This window comes from Atractosteus spatula, chromosome 5 (genome assembly GCF_055471065.1).
Source record: "Atractosteus spatula isolate fAtrSpa1 chromosome 5, fAtrSpa1.hap1, whole genome shotgun sequence".
Taxonomy (NCBI): domain Eukaryota; kingdom Metazoa; phylum Chordata; class Actinopteri; order Semionotiformes; family Lepisosteidae; genus Atractosteus; species Atractosteus spatula.
This window is the reverse complement of record NC_142710.1, coordinates 10,564,648-10,591,109: the sequence shown is the minus strand read 5'-3', so window position 1 is coordinate 10,591,109 and position 26,462 is coordinate 10,564,648. Positions and strand designations below refer to the sequence as shown.

The 26,462-nt window shown below is 52.8% G+C and overlaps 3 protein-coding genes across 3 annotated transcripts in view; 2 read left to right on the top strand and 1 right to left on the bottom strand.

Annotated features, from left to right (window-relative positions):
* LOC148834056 (lysophospholipase D GDPD1-like) overlaps positions 1 to 1,244 on the top strand; it is a 28,527-nt gene extending 27,283 nt beyond the window's left edge. The window contains exon 10 of the mRNA XM_088915326.1: positions 857 to 1,244. Within this exon, the coding sequence (XP_088771452.1) occupies positions 857 to 1,000 (144 nt within the window). The 3' untranslated portion in view covers positions 1,001 to 1,244. The remainder of the gene's footprint in view (positions 1 to 856) is intronic.
* Positions 1,245 to 7,834: 6,590 nt separating this feature from the next.
* ypel3 (yippee-like 3) lies at positions 7,835 to 14,272 on the top strand. The gene is made up of 5 exons (XM_088915330.1): positions 7,835 to 8,304; positions 10,756 to 10,896; positions 11,824 to 11,867; positions 12,759 to 12,867; positions 13,830 to 14,272. Exons 2-5 carry the CDS (start codon positions 10,780 to 10,782, stop codon positions 13,917 to 13,919), a joined length of 360 nt encoding a protein of 119 aa, XP_088771456.1. The 5' UTR covers positions 7,835 to 8,304; positions 10,756 to 10,779; the 3' UTR covers positions 13,920 to 14,272.
* A 2,489-nt stretch (positions 14,273 to 16,761) lies between these two features.
* nif3l1 (NIF3 NGG1 interacting factor 3-like 1 (S. cerevisiae)) lies at positions 16,762 to 26,037 on the bottom strand. Its single transcript, XM_088915322.1, has 7 exons — positions 25,899 to 26,037; positions 23,048 to 23,777; positions 20,739 to 20,892; positions 20,532 to 20,658; positions 18,755 to 18,893; positions 17,649 to 17,732; positions 16,762 to 17,012 (listed from the first exon to the last, which is right to left on the bottom strand). The coding sequence occupies exons 2-7, from the start codon at positions 23,763 to 23,765 to the stop codon at positions 16,828 to 16,830; spliced, it is 1,407 nt and encodes a 468-aa protein (XP_088771448.1). The 5' UTR covers positions 23,766 to 23,777; positions 25,899 to 26,037; the 3' UTR covers positions 16,762 to 16,827.
* Between the last annotated feature and the right edge of the window lie 425 nt (positions 26,038 to 26,462).

Genomic DNA, 26,462 nt, shown 5'->3' with positions numbered 1-26,462 from the left:
GTGTGTTGTGTGTGTTGTGCTGTGATGTGGTGGAGTCTGGGTTGTGGTGCTCTAGCAGTACTGTCCTGAGGCTGGTTGTGTGTTGTGTGTGTTGTGCTGTGATGTGGTGGAGTCTGGGTTGTGGTGCTCTAGCAGTGCTGTCCTGAGGCTGGTTGTGTGTTGTGTGTGTTGTGCTGTGATGTAGTGGAGTCTGGGTTGTGGTGCTCTAGCAGTGCTGTCCTGAGGCTGGTTGTGTGTTGTGTGTGTTGTGCTGTGATGTGGTGGAGTCTGGGTTGTGGTGCTCTAGCAGTGCTGTCCTGAGGCTGGTTGTGTGTTTGTGTTGTGCTGTGATGTGGTGGAGTCTGGGTTGTGGTGCTCTAGCAGTGTTGTCCTGAGGCTGGTTGTGTGTTGTGTGTGTTGTGCTGTGATGTGGTGGAGTCTGGGTTGTGGTGCTCTAGCAGTGTTGTCCTGAGGCTGGTTGTGTGTTGTGTGTGTTGTGCTGTGATGTGGTGGAGTCTGGGTTGTGGTGCACTAGCAGTGCTATCCTGAGGCTGGTTAGTGTCGGTATGGCTCAGGTCAGTGAGCCTCAGGACCAGCTGGCTCAGGGGGCTCTGTTTTGGGCTCAGCTCGTGTGTCCGTGTGTGAGGCAGTGTTGTGTGTCTTGTGTTGTTGCAGTGTTGTCCTGAGGCTGGTTAGTGTCGGTGTGGCTCAGGTCGGTGAGCCTCAGGACCAGCTGGCTCAGGGGGCTGTGTTTTGGGCTCAGCTCTTGGCTCAGCAGGGCTCTGTGGTGGTAGGAATTTTGGTCGCTGTATTTTAGGTGTAGCCAATACTTGAATACTCTCTTCTGTATGTTTATCAACCTCTCTCTCTCTCCCAGGTCCATCTCTTCGTGTGCAATGAGGACAGTGACTTCCAGAGAGCCTTCTCTCTCGGAGCAACAGGAGTGATGACAGACTACCCCTCCCGACTGCGGGATTACCTCACCAGACACCCCCCGCCCCCTCGCCCCGCCAGCCAATAGCCCCGCACTGCACACCCATGTGCCTGTGGATAAGCCACACCCCGTTTTTCCTGGCCGCCAATAGGATGGCTCAGAACCATTCTACTAATTATAAATTCTACATTCTCGTGCTTCATGTCTGCAGTGATTGGGCAGTGCGGCGACGGACTCCTCCCCCTTTTCCCCTCAGTATTCCCCATTCAGTGTTACGGGACAGAGACTGGGGAGGTGTCCTCTTCATCTGAATAAAGGCCCCAGTTTCCTGTAATGGTGATTAATTTATTTTTTAATTTACTTTTATTGGTCTATTATTTTTCAGGTGACAGCTTTCACTTTCTCAGAGTTTGCATATCATGTAATGGCTTGTAATGTGGTTTTAATAATATGGTTGTAACTAGAGTTTGTGCTGTACTGGGACTGTAGCTCCTATTGTAATGGGACTGTTGTAGTGTACTGGGACTGTAGCTCCTATTGTAACAGACTGTTCTACTGTACTGGGACTGTAGCTCCTATTGTAACAGACTGTTGTACTGTACTGGGACTGTAGCTCCTATTGTAACAGGACTGGTCTACTGTACTGGGACTGTAGCTCCTATTGTAACAGACTGTTGTACTGTACTGGGACTGTAGCTCCTATTGTAACAGGACTGTTGTACTGGACTGGGACTGTAGCTCCTATTGTAACAGGACTGTTGTACTGTACTGGGACTGTAGCTCCTATTGTAACTGGACTGTTGTACTGTACTGGGACTGTAGCTCCTATTGTAACAGACTGGTCTACTGTACTGGGACTGTAGCTCCTATTGTAACAGACTGTTCTACTGTACTGGGACTGTAGCTCCTATTGTAACAGGACTGTTGTACTGTACTGGGACTGTAGCTCCTATTGTAACTGGACTGTTGTACTGTACTGGGACTGTAGCTCCTATTGTAACAGACTGGTCTACTGTACTGGGACTGTAGCTCCTATTGTAACAGACTGGTCTACTGTACTGGGACTGTAGCTCCTATTGTAACTGGACTGTTGTACTGTACTGGGACTGTAGCTCCTATTGTAACAGACTGGTCTACTGCACTGGGACTGTAGCTCCTATTGTAACAGACTGTTCTACTGTACTGGGACTGTAGCTCCTATTGTAACTGGACTGTTTTACTGTACTGGGACTGTAGCTCCTATTGTAACAGACTGGTCTACTGTACTGGGACTGTAGCTCCTATTGTAACAGACTGTTGTACTGCACTGGGACTGTAGCTCCTATTGTAACAGACTGTTGTACTGTACTGGGACTGTAGCTCCTATTGTAACAGACTGGTCTACTGCACTGGGACTGTAGCTCCTATTGTAACAGACTGTTCTACTGTACTGGGACTGTAGCTCCTATTGTAACTGGACTGTTTTACTGTACTGGGACTGTAGCTCCTATTGTAACAGACTGTTCTACTGTACTGGGACTGTAGCTCCTATTGTAAGAGACTGTTCTACTGTACTGGGACTGTAGCTCCTATTGTAACAGACTGTTCTACTGTACTGGGACTGTAGCTCCTATTGTAACTGGACTGTTGTACTGTACTGGGACTGTAGCTCCTATTTTAACAGACTGTTCTCCTGTACTGGGACTGTAGCTCCTATTGTAACAGGACTGGTCTGCTGTACTGGGACTGTAGCTCCTATTGTAACAGGACTGGTCTGCTGTACTGGGACTGTAGCTCCTATTGTAACAGACTGGTCTACTGTACTGGGACTGTAGCTCCTATTGTAACAGGACTGGTCTACTGTACTGGGACTTTAGCTCCTATTGTAACAGACTGTTGTACTGTACTGGGACTGTAGCTCCTATTGTAACAGGACTGTTGTACTGTACTGGGACTGTAGCTCCTATTGTAACAGACTGTTCTACTGTACTGGGACTGTAGCTCCTATTGTAACAGGACTGTTGTACTGTACTGGGACTGTAGCTCCTATTGTAACAGGACTGTTGTACTGCACTGGGACTGTAGCTCCTATTGTAACAGACTGTTGTACTGCACTGGGACTGTAGCTCCTATTGTAACAGACTGTTCTACTGTACTGGGACTGTAGCTCCTATTGTAACAGACTGGTCTACTGCACTGGGACTGTAGCTCCTATTGTAACAAGACTGTTGTACTGCACTGGGACTGTAGCTCCTATTGTAACAGACTGTTCTACTGTACTGGGACTGTAGCTCCTATTGTAACAGACTGGTCTACTGTACTGGGACTGTAGCTCCTATTGTAACAGGACTGTTCTACTGCACTGGGACTGTAGCTCCTATTGTAACAGGACTGTTGTACTGTACTGGGATTGTAGCTCCTATTGTAACTGGACTGTTCTACTGTACTGGGACTGTAGCTCCTATTGTAACAGACTGTTGTAGTGTACTGGGACTGTAGCTCCTATTGTAACAGACTGGTCTACTGTACTGGGACTGTAGCTCCTATTGTAACAGACTGGTCTACTGCACTGGGACTGTAGCTCCTATTGTAACAGACTGGTCTACTGTACTGGGACTGTAGCTCCTATTGTAACAGGACTGTTCTACTGTACTGGGACTCTAGCTCCTATTGTAACAGGACTGTTCTACTGTACTGGGACTGTAGCTCCTATTGTAACAGACTGGTCTACTGCACTGGGACTGTAGCTCCTATTGTAACAGACTGTTGTACTGTACTGGGACTTTAGCTCCTATTGTAACAGACTGGTCTACTGTACTGGGACTGTAGCTCCTATTGTAACAGGACTGTTGTACTGTACTGGGACTGTAGCTCCTATTGGAACAGACTGGTCTACTGCACTGGGACTGTAGCTCCTATTGTAACAGACTGGTCTACTGTACTGGGACTGTAGCTCCTATTGTAACAGACTGTTGTACTGTACTGGGACTGTAGCTCCTATTGTAACAGACTGGTCTACTGTACTGGGACTGTAGCTCCTATTGTAACAGGACTGGTCTACTGTACTGGGACTGTAGCTCCTATTGTAACAGGACTGTTCTACTGTACTGGGACTGTAGCTCCTATTGTAACAGACTGGTCTACTGCACTGGGACTGTAGCTCCTATTGTAACAGGGCTGTTGTACTGTACTGGGACTGTAGCTCCTATTGTAACAGACTGTTGTACTGTACTGGGACTTTAGCTCCTATTGTAACAGGACTGTTGTACTGTACTGGGACTGTAGCTCCTATTGTAACAGACTGGTCTACTGCACTGGGACTGTAGCTCCTATTGTAACAGACTGGTCTACTGTACTGGGACTGTAGCTCCTATTGTAACAGACTGTTCTACTGTACTGGGACTGTAGCTCCTATTGTAACAGGACTGGTCTACTGTACTGGGACTGTAGCTCCTATTGTAACTGACTGTTGTACTGTACTGGGACTGTAGCTCCTATTGTAACAGACTGTTGTACTGTACTGGGACTTTAGCTCCTATTGTAACAGGACTGTTGTACTGTACTGGGACTGTAGCTCCTATTGTAACAGACTGGTCTACTGCACTGGGACTGTAGCTCCTATTGTAACAGGACTGTTCTACTGTACTGGGACTGTAGCTCCTATTGTAACAGACTGGTCTACTGCACTGGGACTGTAGCTCCTATTGTAACAGACTGTTGTACTGTACTGGGACTTTAGCTCCTATTGTAACAGACTGGTCTACTGTACTGGGACTGTAGCTCCTATTGTAACAGGACTGTTCTACTGTACTGGGACTGTAGCTCCTATTGTAACAGACTGTTCTACTGTACTGGGACTGTAGCTCCTATTGTAACAGACTGTTGTACTGTACTGGGACTGTAGCTCCTATTGTAACAGGACTGGTCTACTGTACTGGGACTGTAGCTCCTATTGTAACAGACTGTTGTACTGTACTGGGACTGTAGCTCCTATTGTAACAGGACTGTTGTACTGGACTGGGACTGTAGCTCCTATTGTAACAGACTGTTGTACTGGACTGGGACTGTAGCTCCTATTGTAACAGGACTGGTCTACTGTACTGGGACTGTAGCTCCTATTGTAACAGACTGTTGTACTGTACTGGGACTGTAGCTCCTATTGTAACAGGACTGTTGTACTGTACTGGGACTGTAGCTCCTATTGTAACAGACTGGTCTACTGTACTGGGACTGTAGCTCCTATTGTAACAGGACTGTTCTACTGTACTGGGATTGCAGCTCCTATTGTAACAGGGCTGTTGTACTGTACTGGGACTGTAGCTCCTATTGTAACAGGACTGTTCTACTGTACTGGGACTGTAGCTCCTATTGTAACAGACTGTTCTACTGTACTGGGACTGTAGCTCCTATTGTAACAGGACTATTGTACTGTACTGGGACTGTAGCTCCTATTGTAACAGGACAGCTGTACTGTACTGGGACTGTAGCTCCTATTGTAACAGACTGGTCTACTGTACTGGGACTGTAGCTCCTATTGTAACAGACTGTTGTACTGTACTGGGACTGTAGCTCCTATTGTAACAGGACAGCTGTACTGTACTGGGACTGTAGCAGATTATGTACTGCTCAGATTATCACCTGTCGGATTGATAATCCTATCCTGGTGATATCGCGGAAGCGTGAAGTGTCTTACTCTCAGTTTGCGGAGAGCAGTATGACCGTCCGCCCGGCGAGCTGACAACTTTCCACACGAGCTCAGAAGAAACGCTGTCGGTCTGGTGTGTTTGCTCCTCTCCTCCCGCCGGTCGCCGGGCTGGTCCCCGGGGGGGGCGGCTCTGTGTCAGACGGGGCTGGTCGTGAGGGTTTCTCGGGAAAGCAGCCACTCCCACGGGGCCGTGCTCTGTGTTCTTGTGTGTTCAGTGTGTTCAGTGTTGGCCACGGTGACGGCGGGGGTCTGTGGGTCAGAGTGCGGTGCGGAACACGGAAGCAAATTCTGTTTTTTTTTTAAACAAGAAAAGAAAATATAATACGAACGGGATTTTATAATTTAATAATTAATAGGGACACTGGTCAGGAGAGGGACACTGTAATACTGGCCGTGTGCGTGACGGTATTTTTCTTAAATGAGTTTTTATTTCAACACCAGAAATACAAAAAAGGAGACAGAGTAAGGAAACGGATACAGAAACAGACCCTTCACAGCCAGAGGAATTCACGACTGTAAAACACTAAACATGATACTTTTTAGATATTTTTTTATCGTAGGTCTCGCCGTTTGACCCTTTAGATAGAACTGAAATAAAAAAGGAATTGTACTTTAAAGGCGTGAACAGAGGGGGCGGTATTAAAACCGTTTACATGTGTGGATAAAGTACTGAGACAAACTGATTCGTGACGACACGTACAGCTCACTGTGAAGATCCCACCAGCGCCGCCCCGGAAGTCCAGGGGCGATCCAGCCACACCGCGCCCGCAGCCCTGGGGGTCCGCTGGGAGTCCGGGAACACCTGCCCCCGTCTCCGCGGGCTTCCTGAACTCCCCTGGCGCGGCCTGGTGGGGGTTTCCCGAGAGGGGGTGTTGATGTTTTGGGGGTGTTTCCTTATTGTCTAGGTATCGGAGCAGACGTGCCAACGCGCATCTCAGTGCGCCCGTCTTTCTGTGACGAAGAAAGCAAGCTGAGCTCTGTGTGTGCTTGTGCCTATGTACAGTGTGTGTGTGTGTTTGTGTGTGCTTGTGCCTATGTACAGTGTGTGTCTATGTACAGTGTGTGTCTATGTGTGTGTGCTCGTGCCTATGTACAGTGTGTGTCTATGTGTGTCTGCTTGTGCCTATGTACAGTGTGTGTCTGTGTGTGTGCTTGTGCCTATGTACAGTGTGTGTCTATGTGTGTGTGCTCGTGCCTATGTACAGTGTGTGTCTATGTGTGTCTGCTTGTGCCTATGTACAGTGTGTGTCTGTGTGTGTGCTTGTGCCTATGTACAGTGTGTGTCTATGTGTGTGTGCTTGTGCCTATGTACAGTGTGTGTCTATGTGTGTGTGCTCGTGCCTATGTACAGTGTGTGTCTATGTGTGTCTGCTTGTGCCTATGTACAGTGTGTGTCTGTGTGTGTGCTTGTGCCTATGTACAGTGTGTGTCTATGTGTGTGTGCTTGTGCCTATGTACAGTGTGTGTCTATGTGTGTGTGCTCGTGCCTATGTACAGTGTGTGTCTATGTGTGTCTGCTTGTGCCTATGTACAGTGTGTGTCTGTGTGTGTGCTTGTGCCTATGTACAGTGTGTGTCTATGTGTGTGTGCTTGTGCCTATGTACAGTGTGTGTGTGTGTGCCTGTTGCTTGCTGGGATAGGAGCGCCTGCTCCGCTGTGACCCTGAGCTGGACCGAGCGGTTAGAAGCCAGAGGGACTGTGGGCTCAGATGGACACTGGTCAGGACAGAGACACTGGTCAGGAGACCACTCTCTCTGTCCTGACCAGTGTCCCTCTGGGCATGCCAACATCACACAATTATAAAAAGGAACAGCTCCTCCACACAATAACACAACAGCTCGCTTTGCCGCCTCATATCAGGCGGTCCCCCTCGCCGACCCGGGCGGAGCCGCTGTATTTTTAAACAGGCGGGTTCAAAGTCCTGCTCGAAGCCGGGTTTGTGTTAAAAAAAAACACACAGCTCTTATCGGATCACGCCCGGCGCTGCCGGAGCCCTGATAACGCCGCGGAGCAGCTCCTGTGTCAACAGCCCCCGGTCTGCGCTCGCCAGCCAATCGGAGCGCTCGTCTCACCCCGGGTGGACCTGCGCAGTGTCGCGTCCTCTGATTGGCCGACTCAGGGAGAGCCCCCTCCCCCCTTCCCCACTCCCATCCAATAGCCTGAGTCCTTTCGGGCGCATCGCCCTCCGATTGGCCGGGCCGCTTTCCTGAGCCCGGGCTGTGATTGGCCGGGGCCGCGCTGGTGGAGGGCGATGACGTAGCGAGCGGCCGGGCTGTAAACAGGGGGGCCGAGGTGGCTTTGCGCGATCAAAACATCAACAAGAGCCGAGGAGACCCAGCTTCCCGGGGGCGAATACACTGTTTCTCCTGCTGCTGCCGCTTTCCGAGCACCGGGACGAACCCGGGCGGAACCCCGCTGTCTTCCCGTGTGCAGGGACGCGTTGAGGGCTTGATCGTCCTATCCGGACCCGCCGAACCGAACCGGACCGGACCGGACCGCGCGTTTGCAAGTCGGGTGACTTGCTCCGGTGGTCGGGCTGCTGCGTCAGGCGCCCCCTGTCTCGCCCCCTCGAACCCGGCTTGCGCCGACTGGAAGGACTTCTGCTTTTTTTTCCCCCCAAACAAAACGCACACACACACAACAGCTCTCTTCCTTCCGCCTTCGGTTCGGGCTCGGGTGACCGCGGCGTGGGCTCCCCACGGCAGAGGTGAGCGGTTCGGGGGGCTCTGTCGTGCTGAGCGGAGGGCTGGGCCCGGTACCGTGAGGCGGAGGCGAGGGTTCGGGTCGGAGGACGGGGAGTGTGGTCACAGAGGTAGGCAGGTCCACGGGACAGGATTCTGTGTGAGACACACACACTGGACAGGACACCAGTCTATCACAGGACACACACACACACACACACACACACACACTGGACAGGACACCAGTCTATCACAGGACACACACACACACACACACACTGGACAGGACACCAGTCTATCACAGGACACACACACACACACACACACACACACTGGACAGGACACCAGTCTATCACAGGACACACACACACACACACACACACACACACACACTGGACAGGACACCAGTCTATCACAGGACACACACACACACACACACACACTCACACACACACACACTGGACAGGACACCAGTCTATCACAGGACACACACACACACACACACACACTGGACAGGACACCAGTCTATCACAGGACACACACACACACACACACACACACACACACACACACTGGACAGGACACCAGTCTATCACAGGACACACACACACACACACTCACACACACACACACTGGACAGGACACCAGTCCATCACAGGACACACACACACACCCTGGACAGGACACCAGTCTTTCACAGGACACACACACACACACACCCTGGACAGGACACCGGTCCATCACAGGACAGACGCACACACACAAGCTCTGTGAGTGTCTGGAGGACAGTGTTGTGTTCACACTACCATCAGTGACAGTGGAATACCTGCCTGTTTCCATCACAAACCTGCCGAGACAAAACAGTTTCAGCCATTTAAAACAAAAAATATCTTCTTCCCACACAGTTAAAAACCAACATACCTAAAATAATAATAATATCTAGGTTTGAGTCGGTACAGCTGTGGCCATATTCTGCCAAGGCCTGCCTAACTACTGTATGTTTCCTAATATCAGAGCCTGGGTTCAGTTTACCGTATGTCTTATAAGAGTAGACGCACTCGTATGGAAACCGAAACAAAAAAGAATAATAATTGCTGACACTTATATAGTGCTTTTCTGGACACCCCACTCAAAGCGCTGTACAGGTCCTGGGGACCCCCTCCACCCCCACCAGTGTGCAGCCCCACCTGGATGAGGCTCCAGTCCTCTCACACACACCAGCTCTCAGTGGGGAGGAGAGCAGAGGGATGAAGCCAGTTCAGAGAGGGGGGTTATTAGGAGGCCATGAGGGGTAAGGGCCAGGGGGACACTGGGGTTATACCCCTACACTTTTCGAGAAACACCCTGGGATTGTTCATGACCACAGAGAGTCAGGACCCCGGTTTTACGTCTCCTCTGAAGGACGGAGCCCTCTTACAGTCCAGTGTCCCCGTCAGTGTCCAGCCCTAGTCTTTTATAGCTCACCATCACTGTACTGGGGCATCAGGACCCACACAGAGCGCAGGGAGAGAGCGCCCCCTGCTGGCCCCACTCACCCCTCTCCCAGGAGTCTCCCCTCCAGGTACTGGCCAGGCTCCCCCTGCTGGGCTCCAGTGGGCTGGGAGCTGGGTGAGAGCGCCCCCTGCTGGGCTCCAGTGGGCTGGGAGCTGGGTGAGAGCGCCCCCTGCTGGGCTCCAGTGGGCTGGGAGCTGGGTGAGAGAGCGCCCCCTGCTGGCCCCACTCACACCTCTCCCAGGAGTCTCCCCTCCAGGTACTGGCCAGGCTCCCCCTGCTGGGCTCCAGTGGGCTGGGAGCTGGGTGAGAGCGCCCCCTGCTGGGCTCCAGTGGGCTGGGAGCTGGGTGAGAGCGCCCCCTGCTGGCCCCACTCACACCTCTCCCAGCAGCAGCCTCAGCTCTTCCTCCTGATGTTCCTCTTCCTCCGTTGGGGCCCCTGAGCGAGGCCCCTGAACCCCAGCTCCTCCAGGGGTGCTGTATATATGGCTGACCCTGCGCTCTGACCCCCCAGCTCCTCTCTCCCTGTGTGTGTGTGTGTGTGTGTCTCTGGAGAGCGAGCTGGGGGCTGTGAGATGACAGATTCCTCACGCAGACATGGTATCTGGCCGACACAGTGGAATTGAATATAAATTTGAAACAGTGAGTCCGCCCCTAGCGACGGGCCTGCGGCATGACGATCGTGCAGTCGCATGACCCCGTGCAGGAGGGCAGAGTAGGATAAGAGAGAGAAGATCACTGCATTTATTCGGTCTGGATTCGAACACTGCGCTTGACCTCACTGGAGGAAGCGTGTCTCAGGTACTGTTTTCACATCGGAGTCAAAGGAGAGCCTGAGAGGGGTGCAGATGACAGAGCCATGAGGGCAGCCAGGCTGGGCGATTCTGGGGTCCCCCACCCCCCGGACAGGACAGCCTCGAGTCAGGGTCTGTGTGTGCGCTGCTGCAGTTTCCCCTCGGTGCAGTAATGTGTCCTAAACCCTGCAGGGGGCGGTGCTGGGAGTGGCGGACATGGTGAAGCTAACCAAACCCAAGACCTTCCAGGCCTACCTGGACACCTGCCACCGCCGATACAGCTGCGTGCACTGTCGAGCACACCTGGCCAACCACGACGAGCTCATCTCCAAGGTAACACCTGGGCTGGGCTGACTGGACTGGGAGCTGGATGAGTTCTGAACTGGGATTATAATCAGTCTCCACTGACACTGACAGAGCAGTCTGAGACTCTCCAGGCTGGACTGGACTAACTGGACTGGGAGCTGGATTAGTTCTGAACTGGGATTATAATCAGACTCCACTGACACTGACAGAGCAGTCTGAGACTCTCCAGGCTGGACTGACTGACTGGACTGGGAGCTGGATTAGTTCTGAACTGGGATTATAATCAGACTCCACTGACACTGACAGAGCAGTCTGAGACTCTCCAGCCTGGACTGGACTGACTGGACTGGGAGCTGGATGAGTTCTGAACTGGAATTATAATCAGACTCCACTGACACTGACAGAGCAGTCTGAGACTCTCCAGGCTGGACTGGGCTGACTGGACTGGGAGCTGGATTAGTTCTGAACTGGGATTATAATCAGACTCCACTGACACTGACAGAGCAGTCTGAGACTCTCCAGGCTGGACTGGGCTGACTGGACTGGGAGCTGGATTAGTTCTGAACTGGGATTATAATCAGACTCCACTGACACTGACAGAGCAGTCTGAGACTCTCCAGGCTAGACTGGACTGACTGGACTGGGAGCTGGATTAGTGATGAACTGGGATTATAATCAGACTCCACTGACACTGACAGAGCAGTCTGAGACTCTCCAGGCTGGACTGGGCTGACTGGACTGGGAGCTGGATTAGTTCTGAACTGGGATTATAATCAGACTCCACTGACACTGACAGAGCAGTCTGAGACTCTCCAGGCTGGACTGGGAGCTGGATCAGTTCTGAACTGGTATTATAATCAGACTCCAGTGACACTGACAGAGCAGTCTGAGACTCTCCAGGCTGGACTGGACTGACTGGACTGTTATTAACTGATATTTTTTTTTGTTTTGTAGTCTTTCCAAGGAAGTCAAGGAAGAGCTTATTTGTTCAATTCTGTGTAAGTATCACTCAGTGCAATGTTATTGTACAGTAGCATCCAGTCAGTATGTCTGTAGTGTCCAGTGTGTCTGTATCAACCCCTCTCTCTCTCTCTCTCAGTGCAGTTTTAATGTACTGGAGTGTCCAGTCAGTGTGTCTGTATTAACCCCCCTCTCTCTCTCAGTGCAGTGTTCATATACTGGAGTGTCCAGGCAGTGTGTGTGTATTAACCCCTCTCTCTCTCTCAGTGCAGTGTTCATATACTGGAGTGTCCAGGCAGTGTGTCTGTATTAACCCCCCTCTCTCTCTCAGTGCAGTGTTAATGTACTGGAGTGTCCAGTCAGTGTGTCTGTATTAACCCCTCTCTCTCTCAGTGCAGTGTTAATGTACTGGAGTGTCCAGTCAGTGTGTCTGTATTAACCCCTCTCTCTCTCAGTGCAGTGTAAATGTAATGGAGTGTCCAGTCAGTGTGTCTGTATTAACCCCTCTCTCTCTCAGTAGTGTTAGTGTACTGGAGTGTCCAGTCAGTGTGTGTGTATTAACCCCTCTCTCTCTCAGTGCAGTGTTCATGTACTGGAGTGTCCAGTCAGTGTGTCTGTATTAACCCCTCTCTCTCTCAGTGCAGTGTTAATGTACTGGAGTGTCCAGTGTGTCTGTATTAACCCCTCTCTCTCTCAGTGCAGTGTTAATGTACTGGAGTGTCCAGTCAGTGTGTGTGTATGAACCCCTCTCTCTCTCAGTGCAGTGTTACTGTGCTGGAGTGTCCAGTCAGTGTGTCTGTATTAACCCCTCTCTCTCTCAGTAGTGTTAGTGTAGTGGAGTGTCCAGTCAGTGTGTGTGTATTAACCCCTCTCTCTCTCAGTAGTGTTAGTGTAGTGGAGTTAATTACTGTGACTCTTCTGTCTCTCAGTGTGAATGTGGGCTGTGGTGCTGCGGAGCAGAGGTTGCTGTTGACTGGGCTTCACGCTGTGGCTGATATCTACTGTGAGAACTGCAACACAACACTGGGCTGGAAATATGTGAGTCTGTACAGGAACTGTGATGTGAGAGATGACAGTCCTGTCAATTCAGTTCAATTCAAGGTGCTTTATTAGCATGACCGATGGGTACAATCAGTGTTGCCAAAGCAAATAAAATAATGCAATCACATGAAACAAAACAAAAAATAAAATTAATATAAAATCTACAGACATATTACAGACATTTACAACAATGACATATTCTCTCTCTCTCAGTGTGACTCTGACCCCTGTCTCTCTCTCTGTCTCAGTGTGACTCTGACCCCTGTGTCTCGCTGTCTCAGTGTGACTCTGACCTGTCTTTCTCTCTCTCAGTGTGACTCTGACTCCTGTGTCACTCTCTCTCTCAGTGGGGTCTCTGTCTGTCTCTGTCTCTGTCTCTGTCTCAGTGTGACTCTGACTCCTGTGTCTCTCAATTCAATTCAAGGTGCTTTGTTAGCATGACCGATGGGTATAATATCGGTCATGTCTCAATATCGGTCATGTCCTGTCTCTGTGTGTGTCTGTACAGGAACAGGGCTGTGAGAGATGACAGTCCTGTCTCTCTGTGTGTGTCTGTACAGGAACAGGGCTGTGTGAGATGACAGTCCTATCTCTCTGTGTGTGTGTACGTACAGGAACTGTGAGACATGACAGTCCTGTCTCTGTGTGTGTCTGTACAGGAACAGGGCTGTGTGAGATGACAGTCCTGTCTCTGTGTGTGTCTGTACAGGAACAGGGCTGTGAGAGATGACAGTCCTGTCTCTGTGTGTGTCTGTACAGGAACAGGGCTGTGTGAGATGACAGTCCTGTCTCTGTGTGTGTCTGTACAGGAACAGGGCTGTGTGAGATGACAGTCCTGTCTCTGTGTGTGTCTGTACAGGAACAGGGCTGTGTGAGATGACAGTCCTGTCTCTGTGTGTGTCTGTACAGGAACAGGGCTGTGTGAGATGACAGACCTGTCTCTTTATGTGTCTGTACAGGAACAGGCCTACGAGTCCAGTCAGAAGTACAAGGAGGGGAAGTTCATCATAGAGGTGTCTCACATGATCAAGGACAATGGCTGGGACTAAGGACACCCTGTCTGATTCTCTAGGATATCCTGTCTCTCTCTCTCTCTCTGTGTGGGTCTGTCTCTGTCCCTCCTGTTGTTTTAGACTCGTCTTGGCTTTTGAGTCTTGTTGAACTGTTTTCTTTTTTCTGGGCATGTTCTCTTTGAAAGGTTTTGTTTCTGTGATTGCTGGTTTGTAGCAGGGCTGTGCAGATCAGCTCTCCTAACCAGCCAATCAGGAGAGACTCCCTGCGTGGCTCCCGAGTCAGCCAATCAGTAGAAAGACTCTCTGCGCGGCTCCTGAGTCCCAGCCAATCAGAAGAGAGACTCGCTGCGTGGCTCCAGAGTCCCAGCCAATCAGCAGAGACTCTCTACGTGGGTCCTGAGATAGCCAATCAGAAGAGAGACACTCTGTGTGGCTCCCAAGTCCCAGCCAATCAGAAGAGAGACACTCGGCGTGGCTCCTGAGTCAGCCAATCAGAAGAGAGACTCTCTGCATGGCTTCCGAGTCCCAGCCAATCAGGAGTGACTCCCAGTGCTCCTAGCTGGGGAAGTCGGACTCCCCAACCAACGCCCCCCCCCCCCCCCCCCCCCCTCCGGACATGATCAGAACGGCTCAGCGTGTCCGTCCCGGATTCCGAGGGGGAGGGGTGCGGAGAAGGAGGCCTGGGTGTCCCAGCCTGCCCCCCGGAGGGCTGTGGGGGTAACGGAGGGTGTAAATATGTACAGGGGTGTCGACGGTGTGGACAGGGGGGTACCTCCCTCCAGCCCGTCAACAGGGTGTATATATGTAGGGTGATGCAAGAATGAATGAATGAATGAATGAATGATGAGTGTGTGAGTGAGTGTGAGGAGCTGGTTGTGGGGCTCAGCAGTGCCCTCCTCAGGTGAGACGATGAAGTGCCCCACTTGGACCAGGCTGAAGGGTAGGATTGCGGCGGTTTTGTCACTGATAGACACACCTCATGTCTGTCTGCATCTGGGACTCGTTTCTACTAATAAAACTCTGATAAAACCCAGGGCTTCGTGTTGATGTGTTTTGTGTGAGGGGGGCCACACAGCTCGTCAGACACACAGACACACGGCCCCTCAGACACACAGACACTCAGACAGACGGCCCCTCAGACACTCAGACACTGAGACACACGGCCCCTCAGACACTCAGACACTCAGACACACAGACACACAGCCCCTCAGACACTCAGACACTTAGACACTTAGACACTCAGACACACAGACACACGGCCCCTCAGACACACAGACCCTCAGACCCTCAGACACACAGACACACGGCCCCTCACACACACAGACACACAGACCCTCAGACACACGGCCCCTCACACACACGGACACACGGTCCCTCGGACACTCGGACACACGGACACACGGCCCCTCGGACACTCGGACACTCGGACACTCGGACACACGGCCCCTCAGACACTCAGACACTCAGACACACAGACACACAGACACACAGACACACGGCCCCTCGGACACACGGCCCCTCGGACACTCGGACACATGGACACTCAGACACACGGCCCCTCAGACACACGGACACACGGCCCCTCAGACACTCAGACACACGGCCCCTCAGACACTCAGACACACAGACACACAGACACACGGCCCCTCAGACACTCAGACACACAGACACACGGCCCCTCGGACACACGGCCCCTCGGACACTCGGACACACGGCCCCTCAGACACACGGCCCCTCAGACACACGGACACACGGCCCCTCAGACACTCAGACACTCAGACACACAGACACACGGACACACGGCCCCTCAGACACTCGGACACACGGACACTCGGACACTCGGACACTCGGACACACAGACACACGGCCCCTCGGACACACAGACACACGGCCCCTCGGACACACAGACACTCGGACACACAGACACACGGCCCCTCAGACACTCAGACCCTCAGACCCACAGACACTCAGACACTCAGACACTCAGACACACGGCCCCTCAGACACTCAGACACTCAGACACTCAGACACACGGCCCCTCAGACACACGGCCCCTCAGACACTCAGACACACAGACACACAGACACACGGCCCCTCAGACACTCAGACACTCAGACACACGGCCCCTCAGACACACGGCCCCTCAGACACACAGACACACAGACACACAGACACTCAGACACTCAGACACTCAGACACTCAGACACTCAGACACACGGCCCCTCAGACACTCAGACACTCAGACACTCAGACACTCAGACACTCAGACACACGGCCCCTCAGACACACGGCCCCTCAGACACACGGCCCCTCAGACACACAGACACACAGACACTCAGACACTCAGACACTCAGACACACGGCCCCTCAGACACTCAGACACACGGCCCCTCAGACACTCAGACACACAGACACACAGACACTCAGACACTCAGACACACAGACACACAGACACACAGACACACGGCCCCTCAGACACACAGACACTCAGACACTCAGACACACGGCCCCTCAGACACACGGCCCCTCAGACACACGGCCCCTCAGACACTCAGACACTCAGACACTCAGACACTCAGACACTCAGACACACAGCCCCTCAGACACACAGCCCCTCAGACACACAGCCCCTCAGACACACAGACACACAGACACACAGACACACGGCCCTCAGACACACAGACACACAGACACACAGACACACGGCCCTCAGACACACAGACACACAGACACACAGACACACAGACACACGGCCCCTCGGAGACTCAGACACTCAGACACTCAGACACACAGACACACAGAGACACAGAGACACAGAGACACAGAGACACGGCCCCTCAGACACACGGCCCGTCAGTAAATGAGTGAGTGACCCAGCCTGTGTGACAGGAGCCTCAGCTCCACTTTAATGATCAGTACAGACAGCTGATCGAGGCCCGGCCGGTCAGACCACCCGTAGCGGGTCGGCGTCCCTCTCAGACACGAGCACAGTCACCCCCGGGCCCAGCCGCGCGGACAGGCGGTCCCGCAGCACAGACAGGAACCCGCGCTCCGTGTTGGTGTGCTCGCACAGCACCACGCTTGTCCCCGCGGCGACGGCGTCCAGGACATCGTGGTGGGACATCTCCCCTGTTGGACAGCAGGGTCAGGACACCGGTCAGCGGGCTCACGAACTGACCACTGATAAACCCATCAATATAATCAATATTCTCATCATTAGAGCTGAACAGACAATCAATACACTCATCAAGAACCGATCAGCGTGCTGTTCCACGTTCCTCAATCACAAACTGATCAAGATAGTCCGTATTCTCATCAATACAGCTGATTAGCTAATCAATACACTCATCAACACAGCTGGTCAATAGGCTGGTCTGTAATCCTCATTTATACAAAATAATCAGTCTCATCGGTACAGGCGATTAGAACTCTAATCAAAGCAAATGATCAGTAACCAGGAAGTGTACAATCATTCCCGTACCAAATCAGTATTCTAATCAATACAGCCGTTTAGATAATCAATACACTCATTAACACAGCTGGTCAACACGCTGGTCTGTAATATTCATTTATAAACTTATCATTATATTCCATACTCTCATCAATAGAGCTGATTAGAACACTTACCGATGCAAGTGATCAGTACCCAGCAAATGTGGAATCATCACCAGGCCTAAACTGTGCACCGATCAATGAACCTGTAAGCGCTCCATACTGCTGATCAGGTAATGAGGCGATCAATACAGAGGAAGACGGCGCGCTCACCCGTGAGGTACAGGTCGGCCTTCACACCCTTCAGAACTGAGCCTCCAGAACCAGCACACACAGCCACCGCCCGAACCGTCGAGTCTGAGGGGGAGAGAGAGAGAGAGAGAGAGAGAGGGGTCACCACACACTGGACACTGGACACTGACACTGCACTGAGAGAGAGAGAGGGGTCACTACACACACACACACAGACTGGACACTGACACCGCACTGAGAGAGAGAGAGGGGTCACCACACACTGGACACTGGACACTGACACTGCACTGAGAGAGAGAGAGGGGTCACCACACACTGGACACTGGACACTGACACTGCACTGAGAGAGAGAGAGGGGTCACTACACACACACACACACACACACACACACACACAGACTGGACACTGACACTGCACTGAGAGAGAGAGGGGTCACTACACACACACACAGACTGGACACTGACACTGCAGTGAGAGAGAGAGAGGTCACTACACACTGGACACTGGACACTGACACTGCACTGAGAGAGAGAGGGGTCACTACACACACACACACACAGACTGGACACTGACACCGCACTGAGAGAGAGAGAGGGGTCACCACACACACACAGACTGGACACTGACACTGCACTGAGAGAGAGAGAGGTCACCACACACTGGACACTGGACACTGACACTGCACTGAGAGAGAGAGGGGTCACCACACACACACAGACTGGACACTGACACTGCACTGAGAGAGAGAGAGGGGTCACTACACACACACAGACTGGACACTGACACTGCACTGAGAGAGAGAGGTCACCACACACTGGACACTGGACACTGACACTGCACTGAGAGAGAGAGAGGGGTCACTACACACACACACAGACTGGACACTGACACTGCACTGAGAGAGAGGGGTCACTACACACACACACAGACAGACTGGACACTGACACTGCACTGAGAGAGAGAGAGGGGGGTCACTACACACACACACAGACTGGACACTGACACTGCAGTGAGAGAGAGGGAGCACCCTGAATTGAAATTGACAGAGACAGAGAAAGTCTCAGCCGGCCCAGGAGGGGGCGCTCCTCGGACACGAGCCGGAGACACGCCAACGACTGCCGCCTTACCCAGAGTGCACTGCGCCCCCAGCGCCAGCCTGACGTGGGCGAGACCCAGGTAGGACTTGATCCGCTGCACAGCCATCGACACTGGGATTGGGTCATCCAGCACACTGACCCGGCCCTGACCACAGCCTGGGAGAGGAGGCTGAGAGAGAGAGGGGTTAATACACACACTCCAGTACATGAACACTGCACTGAGAGAGAGAGGGGTTCATACACACACACTGACTGGACACTCCAGTACATTAACACTGCACTGAGAGAGAGAGGGGTTAATACACACACACTGACTGGACACTCCAGTACATTAACACTGCACTGAGAGAGAGAGGGGTTAATACACACACACTGACTGGACACTCCAGTACATTAACACTGCACTGAGAGAGAGAGGGGTTCATACACACACACTGACTGGACACTCCAGTACATTAACACTGCACTGAGAGAGAGAGGGGTTAATACACACACACTGACTGGACACTCCAGTACATTAACACTGCACTGAGAGAGAGGGGTTCATACACACACACTGACTGGACACTCCAGTACATTAACACTGCACTGAGAGAGAGAGGGGTTAATACCCACACACTGACTGGACACTCCAGTACATTAACACTGCACTGAGAGAGAGAGGGGTTAATACAGACACACTGACTGGACACTCCAGTACATTAACACTGCACTGAGAGAGAGAGGGGTTAATACCCACACACTGACTGGACACTCCAGTACATTAACACTGCACTGAGAGAGAGAGGGGTTAATACAGACACACTGACTGGACACTCCAGTACATTAACACTGCACTGAGAGAGAGGGGAGTTAATACACATACATACACATACACTGACTGGACACTCCAGTACATTAACACTGCACTGAGAGAGAGGGGTTAATACAGACACACTGACTGGACACTCCAGTACATTAACACTGCACTGAGAGAGAGGGGGGTTAATACACATACATACACATACACTGACTGGACACTCCAGTACATTAACACTGCACTGAGAGAGAGAGGGGTTAATACACACACTGACTGGACACTCCAGTACATTAACACTGCACTGAGAGAGAGAGGGGTTAATACAGACACACTGACTGGACACTCCAGTACATTAACACTGCACTGAGAGAGAGGGGTTAATACACACACACTGACTGGACACTCCAGTACATTAACACTGCACTGAGAGAGAGAGGGGTTAATACACACAGACTGACTGGACACTCCAGTACATTAACACTGCACTGAGAGAGAGAGAGGGGTTAATACACACACACTGACTGGACACTCCAGTACATTAACACTGCACTGAGAGAGAGAGGGGTTAATACACACACACTGACTGGACACTCCAGTACATTAACACTGCACTGAGAGAGAGGGGTTAATACACACACACTGACTGGACACTCCAGTACATTAACACTGCACTGAGAGAGAGAGGGGTTAATACAGACACACTGACTGGACACTCCAGTACATTAACACTGCACTGAGAGAGAGAGGGGTTCATACAGACACACTGACTGGACACTCCAGTACATTAACACTGCACTGAGAGAGAGAGGGGTTAATACACACACACACTGACTGGACACTCCAGTACATTAACACTGCACTGAGAGAGAGAGGGGTTAATACACACACTGACTGGACACTCCAGTACATTAACACTGCACTGAGAGAGAGAGAGGGGTTAATACACACACACTGACTGGACACTCCAGTACATTAACACTGCACTGAGAGAGGAAGGGGGATAGATACCTTCTTGCTCTGCAGTATTGTCAGGGTGCCGTAGGCTGCGCTGTAACTGGACAGCAGCTGGACTGCAGGGGTCAGCGCGGAGGGTGGGCAGCTCACACTGACACTGGTCACGTCCCCCCTGTCACCTCTGGACACAGGCAGAGAGTCAGTGACGCTGACAGGGTCCTGAGCAGAGACAGACGGCAGAGAGGGGAGGAGATGGCGTACCTGGAGGAGTGATATTGGTAAGACACGCCCTGGATGTCATCAAGACCACGCAGGACGGAGGTCAGGTCATCAGAACTGTCCACTCTGAACTCTAACCTCTGACCCACTGGGGCACTGCTCTCTGCCTGAGTCAATACACTCACACTGCCACTGCCTGAAGGGGAGAGAGAGGGGGGTTAATACACACACACTGACTGGACACTCCAGTACATTAACACTGCACTGAGAGAGAGAGGGGTTAATACACACACTGACTGGACACTCCAGTACATTAACACTGCACTGAGAGAGAGGGGGGTTCATACAGACACACTGACTGGACACTCCAGTACATTAACACTGCACTGAGAGAGAGAGGGGTTCATACAGACACACTGACTGGACACTCCAGTACATTAACACTGCACTGAGAGAGAGAGGGGTTAATACAGACACACTGACTGGACACTCCAGTACATTAACACTGCACTGAGAGAGAGAGGGGTTAATACACATACACTGACTGGACACTCCAGCACATTAACACTGCACTGAGAGAGAGAGAGAGAGAGAGGGGGGTTAATACACACACACTGACTGGACACTCCAGGACATTAATATTGCACTGAGAGAGAGAGGGGTTAATACACACACACTGACTGGACACTCCAGTACATTAACACTGCACTGAGAGAGAGAGAGGGGTTAATACAGACACACTGACTGGACACTCCAGTACATTAACACTGCACTGAGAGAGAGAGGGGTTAATACACATACACTGACTGGACACTCCAGCACATTAACACTGCACTGAGAGAGAGAGGGGTTCATACAGACACACTGACTGGACACTCCAGTACATTAACACTGCACTGAGAGAGAGAGAGGGGTTAATACAGACACACTGACTGGACACTCCAGTACATTAACACTGCACTGAGAGAGAGAGAGGGGTTAATACAGACACACTGACTGGACACTCCAGTACATTAACACTGCACTGAGAGAGGGGTTAATACACATACAATGACTGGACACTCCAGCACATTAACACTGCACTGAGAGAGAGAGGGGTTCATACAGACACACTGACTGGACACTCCAGTACATTAACACTGCACTGAGAGAGAGAGGGGTTAATACACACACACTGACTGGACACTCCAGTACATTAACACTGCACTGAGAGAGAGAGAGGGGTTAATACAGACACACTGACTGGACACTCCAGTACATTAACACTGCACTGAGAGAGAGAGGGGTTCATACAGACACACTGACTGGACACTCCAGGACAGTAACACTGCACTGAGAGAGAGAGGGGTTAATACAGACACTGACTGGACACTCCAGTACATTAACACTGCACTGAGAGAGAGAGGGGTTAATACACACACACTGACTGGACACTCCAGTACATTAACACTGCACTGAGAGAGAGAGGGGTTCATACAGACACACTGACTGGACACTCCAGTACATTAACACTGCACTGAGAGAGAGAGGGGTTAATACACACACACTGACTGGACACTCCAGTACATTAACACTGCACTGAGAGAGAGAGAGGGGTTAATACAGACACACTGACTGGACACTCCAGTACATTAACACTGCACTGAGAGAGAGAGGGGTTCATACAGACACACTGACTGGACACTCCAGGACAGTAACACTGCACTGAGAGAGAGAGGGGTTCATACAGACACTGACTGGACACTCCAGTACATTAACACTGCACTGAGAGAGAGAGGGGTTAATACAGACACTGACTGGACACTCCAGTACATTAACACTGCACTGAGAGAGAGAGGGGTTCATACAGACACACTGACTGGACACTCCAGGACAGTAACACTGCACTGAGAGAGAGAGGGGTTAATACAGACACTGACTGGACACTCCAGTACATTAACACTGCACTGAGAGAGAGAGGGGTTAATACACACACACTGACTGGACACTCCAGTACATTAACACTGCACTGAGAGAGAGAGAGGGGTTAATACAGACACACTGACTGGACACTCCAGGACAGTAACACTGCACTGAGAGAGAGAGGGGTTAATACACACACACTGACTGGACACTCCAGTACATTAACACTGCACTGAGAGAGAGAGAGAGGGGTTAATACACACACACTGACTGGACACTCCAGTACATTAACACTGCACTGAGAGAGAGAGAGGGGTTAATACACACACACTGACTGGACACTCCAGTACATTAACACTGCACTGAGAGAGAGAGGGGGGTTCATACAGACACACTGACTGGACACTCCAGGACAGTAACACTGCGCGGAGAGTAGCGGGGGGGTGTACCCAGTGCTGCACACAGCCAGTCGTTGACGCCCCCGGCCAGGCAGTCCAGCGCGGTGTGGGGCGAGTACACGGCCACGCCCAGCTCCAGCGCCCGCACGGCCAGCCGCTCCTTCCAGCTGGAGCAGGTGAGCCGCCGGACGGGCCGGAAGAGGGGCGGGTGGTAGGCCACCACGAGCCCCGCCCCCCGCGCCTCGGCCTCCTCCAGCACGGGCGGCGTCAGGTCGGTGGTCAGCAGCGCGACGCGGACCGCCCGCGGCGGGCTGGGCTCCACCAGCAGGCCCACGTTGTCCCAGCTCTCGGCCAGCGCCAGCGGGGCCAGCGCCTCCAGCGCCGCCACCACCTGCGCCAGGTCCATCCCGGCCTGGGGGGGGGAGCCGCAGGAAGAGGAAGTGGAGAGACAGGAAGGGGAAGTGGAGAAACAGGAAGTGGAAGTGGAGACACAGGAAGTGATGAAACAGGAAGGGGAAGTGGAGAAACAGGAAGTGAAGAAAGACAAAGAGGAAGTGGTGAAAGAGGAGGAAGAGGAAGAGAAGGGGGAAGGCCAGGTGGACGAGGGGCGCAACCGCGAAGGCGTGGGCTGGACAGACGCAGGAGGGACGCTTTCCCAGAGGCGGCGGCGGAGGGGCGGCACGCAGGGGCCGGTCACTTTACTCGGCCACAGAGCGGACGATCTGACGGACACAGCGGTCAGCAGGGTCCGCGCGGGTCCGAGTCGCATCGGTGCCAGGGGCTGTAAGAGGAGATGGAACGAGGGGGTTAGAGACGGAGTCCGATCCGCTCCGGGTTTTACAGGTCTGTATCGCGCCCCCAGAGTCCGATCCGCTCCGGGTTTTACAGGTCTGTATCGCGCCCCCAGAGTCCGATCCGCTCCGGGTTTTACAGGTCTGTATCGCTCCCCCAGAGTCCGATCCGCTCCGGGTTTTACAGGTCTGTATCGCGTCCCCAGAGTCCGATCCGCTCCGGGTTTTACAGGTCTGTATCGCGCCCCCAGAGTCCGATCCGCTCCGGGTTTTACAGGTCTGTATCGCGCCCCCAGAGTCCGATCCGCTCCGGGTTTTACAGGTCTGTATCGCTCCCCCAGAGTCCGATCCGCTCCGGGTTTTACAGGTCTGTATCGCGCCCCCAGAGTCTGATCCGCTCCGGGTTTTACAGATCTACATCGCGCCCCCAGAGTCCGATCCGCTCCGGGTTTTACAGGTCTGTATCGCGCCCCCAGAGTCCGATCCGCTCCGGGTTTTACAGGTCTGTATCGCGCCCCCAGAGTCCGATCCGCTCCGGGTTTTACAGATCTACATCGCGCCCCCAGAGTCTGATCCGCTCCGGGTTTTACCGGTCTGTACTGCGCCCCCAGAGTCTGATCCACTCCGGGTTTTACAGGTCTGTATCGCGTCCCCAGAGTCCGATCCGCTCCGGGTTTTACAGGTCTGTATCGCTCCCCCAGAGTCCGATCCGCTCCGGGTTTTACAGGTCTGTATCGCGCCCCCAGAGTCCGATCCGCTCCGGGTTTTACAGGTCTGTATCGCGCCCCCAGAGTCCGATCCGCTCCGGGTTTTACAGATCTACATCGCGCCCCCAGAGTCCGATCCGCTCCGGGTTTTACAGATCTACATCGCACCCCCAGAGTCCGATCCGTTCCGGGTTTTACAGATCTACATCGCGCCCCCAGAGTCTGATCCGCTCCGGGTTTTACAGATCTACATCGCACCCCCAGAGTCCGATCCGTTCCGGGTTTTACAGGTCTGTATCGCTCCCCCAGAGTCCGATCCGCTCCGGGTTTTACAGCTCTGTATCGCTCCCCCAGAGTCTGATCCGCTCCGGGTTTTACAGATCTACATCGCGCCCCCAGAGTCTGATCCGCTCCGGGTTTTACAGATCTACATCGCACCCCCAGAGTCCGATCCGTTCCGGGTTTTACAGGTCTGTATCGCGCCCCCAGAGTCCGATCCGCTCCGGGTTTTACAGAGGGAGCCTGGCCAGTACCTGGAGGGGAGACTCCTGGGAGAGGTGTGAGTGGGGCCAGCAGGGGGCGCTCTCACCCAGCTCCCAGCCCACTGGAGCCCAGCAGGGGGCGCTCTCACCCAGCTCCCAGCCCACTGGAGCCCAGCAGGGGGAGCCTGGCCAGTACCTGGAGGGGAGACTCCTGGGAGAGGTGTGAGTGGGGCCAGCAGGGGGCGCTCTCACCCAGCTCCCAGCCCACTGGAGCCCAGCAGGGGGAGCCTGGCCAGTACCTGGAGGGGAGACTCCTGGGAGAGGGGTGAGTGGGGCCAGCAGGGGGCGCTCTCTCCCTGCGCTCTGTGTGGGTCCTGATGCCCCAGTACAGTGATGGTGAGCTATAAAAGACTAGGGCTGGACACTGACGGGGACACTGGACTGTAAGAGGGCTCCGTCCTTCAGAGGAGACGTAAAACCGGGGTCCTGACTCTCTGTGGTCATGAACAATCCCAGGGTGTTTCTCGAAAAGTGTAGGGGTATAACCCCAGTGTCCCCCTGGCCCTTACCCCTCATGGTCTCCTAATAACCCCCCTCTCTGAGCTGGCTTCATCCCTCTGCTCTCCTCCCCACTGAGAGCTGGTGTGTGTGAGAGGACTGGAGCCTCATCCAGGTGGGGCTGCACACTGGTGGGGGTGGAGGGGGTCCCCAGGACCTGTACAGCGCTCTGAGTGGGGTGTCCAGCCCGAGGTAGGCAGGGTGTACACATGTTTTAGCTCACCGGGGCGCTATCAGCACGCCTGAGGTTCCTGTCCACAGAGATGAGCCCCACGCAGTGGAGGGGACAGACTGATCACGCAGCAGTGCAGACAACACGACAGAGACATGCTTTCTCACACCAGTGGCTTAACGGAGCTCTTACCCGGAGCAGCAGCCCGCGTCTCCCTCACTCTGGTGCGGCTGGAGCACTCTCTCACGGGGATTGATTCAGTTAGAATAAGGAAATAATTCAGTTTACAAGCACTTCCGGTTCATTCGCGCTGCCTGAGGTCGCCGGCTTCACGCGGCGGCACAAACACACGTGGTCTTCTTCCGGAAGGTGACGTCGCAGCTCAGCCCCTCCTCCCGTGATTGACTCGGAGGGCGGGACAAGTCTTGGGACAACGTGATTGGCCGTTGCTCCGAGAAACCGTTTGAGCGACAGGCCGGAGGACCAATGGCCGGGCTACATGACGACTGAGACCCTCCTTCCAGGGAAACGCGATAGCGTGTGTTTCCTTGCGCGTCTTGTGTTTTTTTAGAATCAATTGTATTATACAAGAAAGAAAGCAGCAGTATAGGGGATGTACACACGGATGTTGCAACATGCCAATACAAAGACAACATTAGCTGAACCAAGCAGAACAACAAACCAGTTATCAGTTAGAATCTTATCAACAGACAAATTTAGGGTATCTAAATCTACTCTGAACAAACTGCAGTCTGT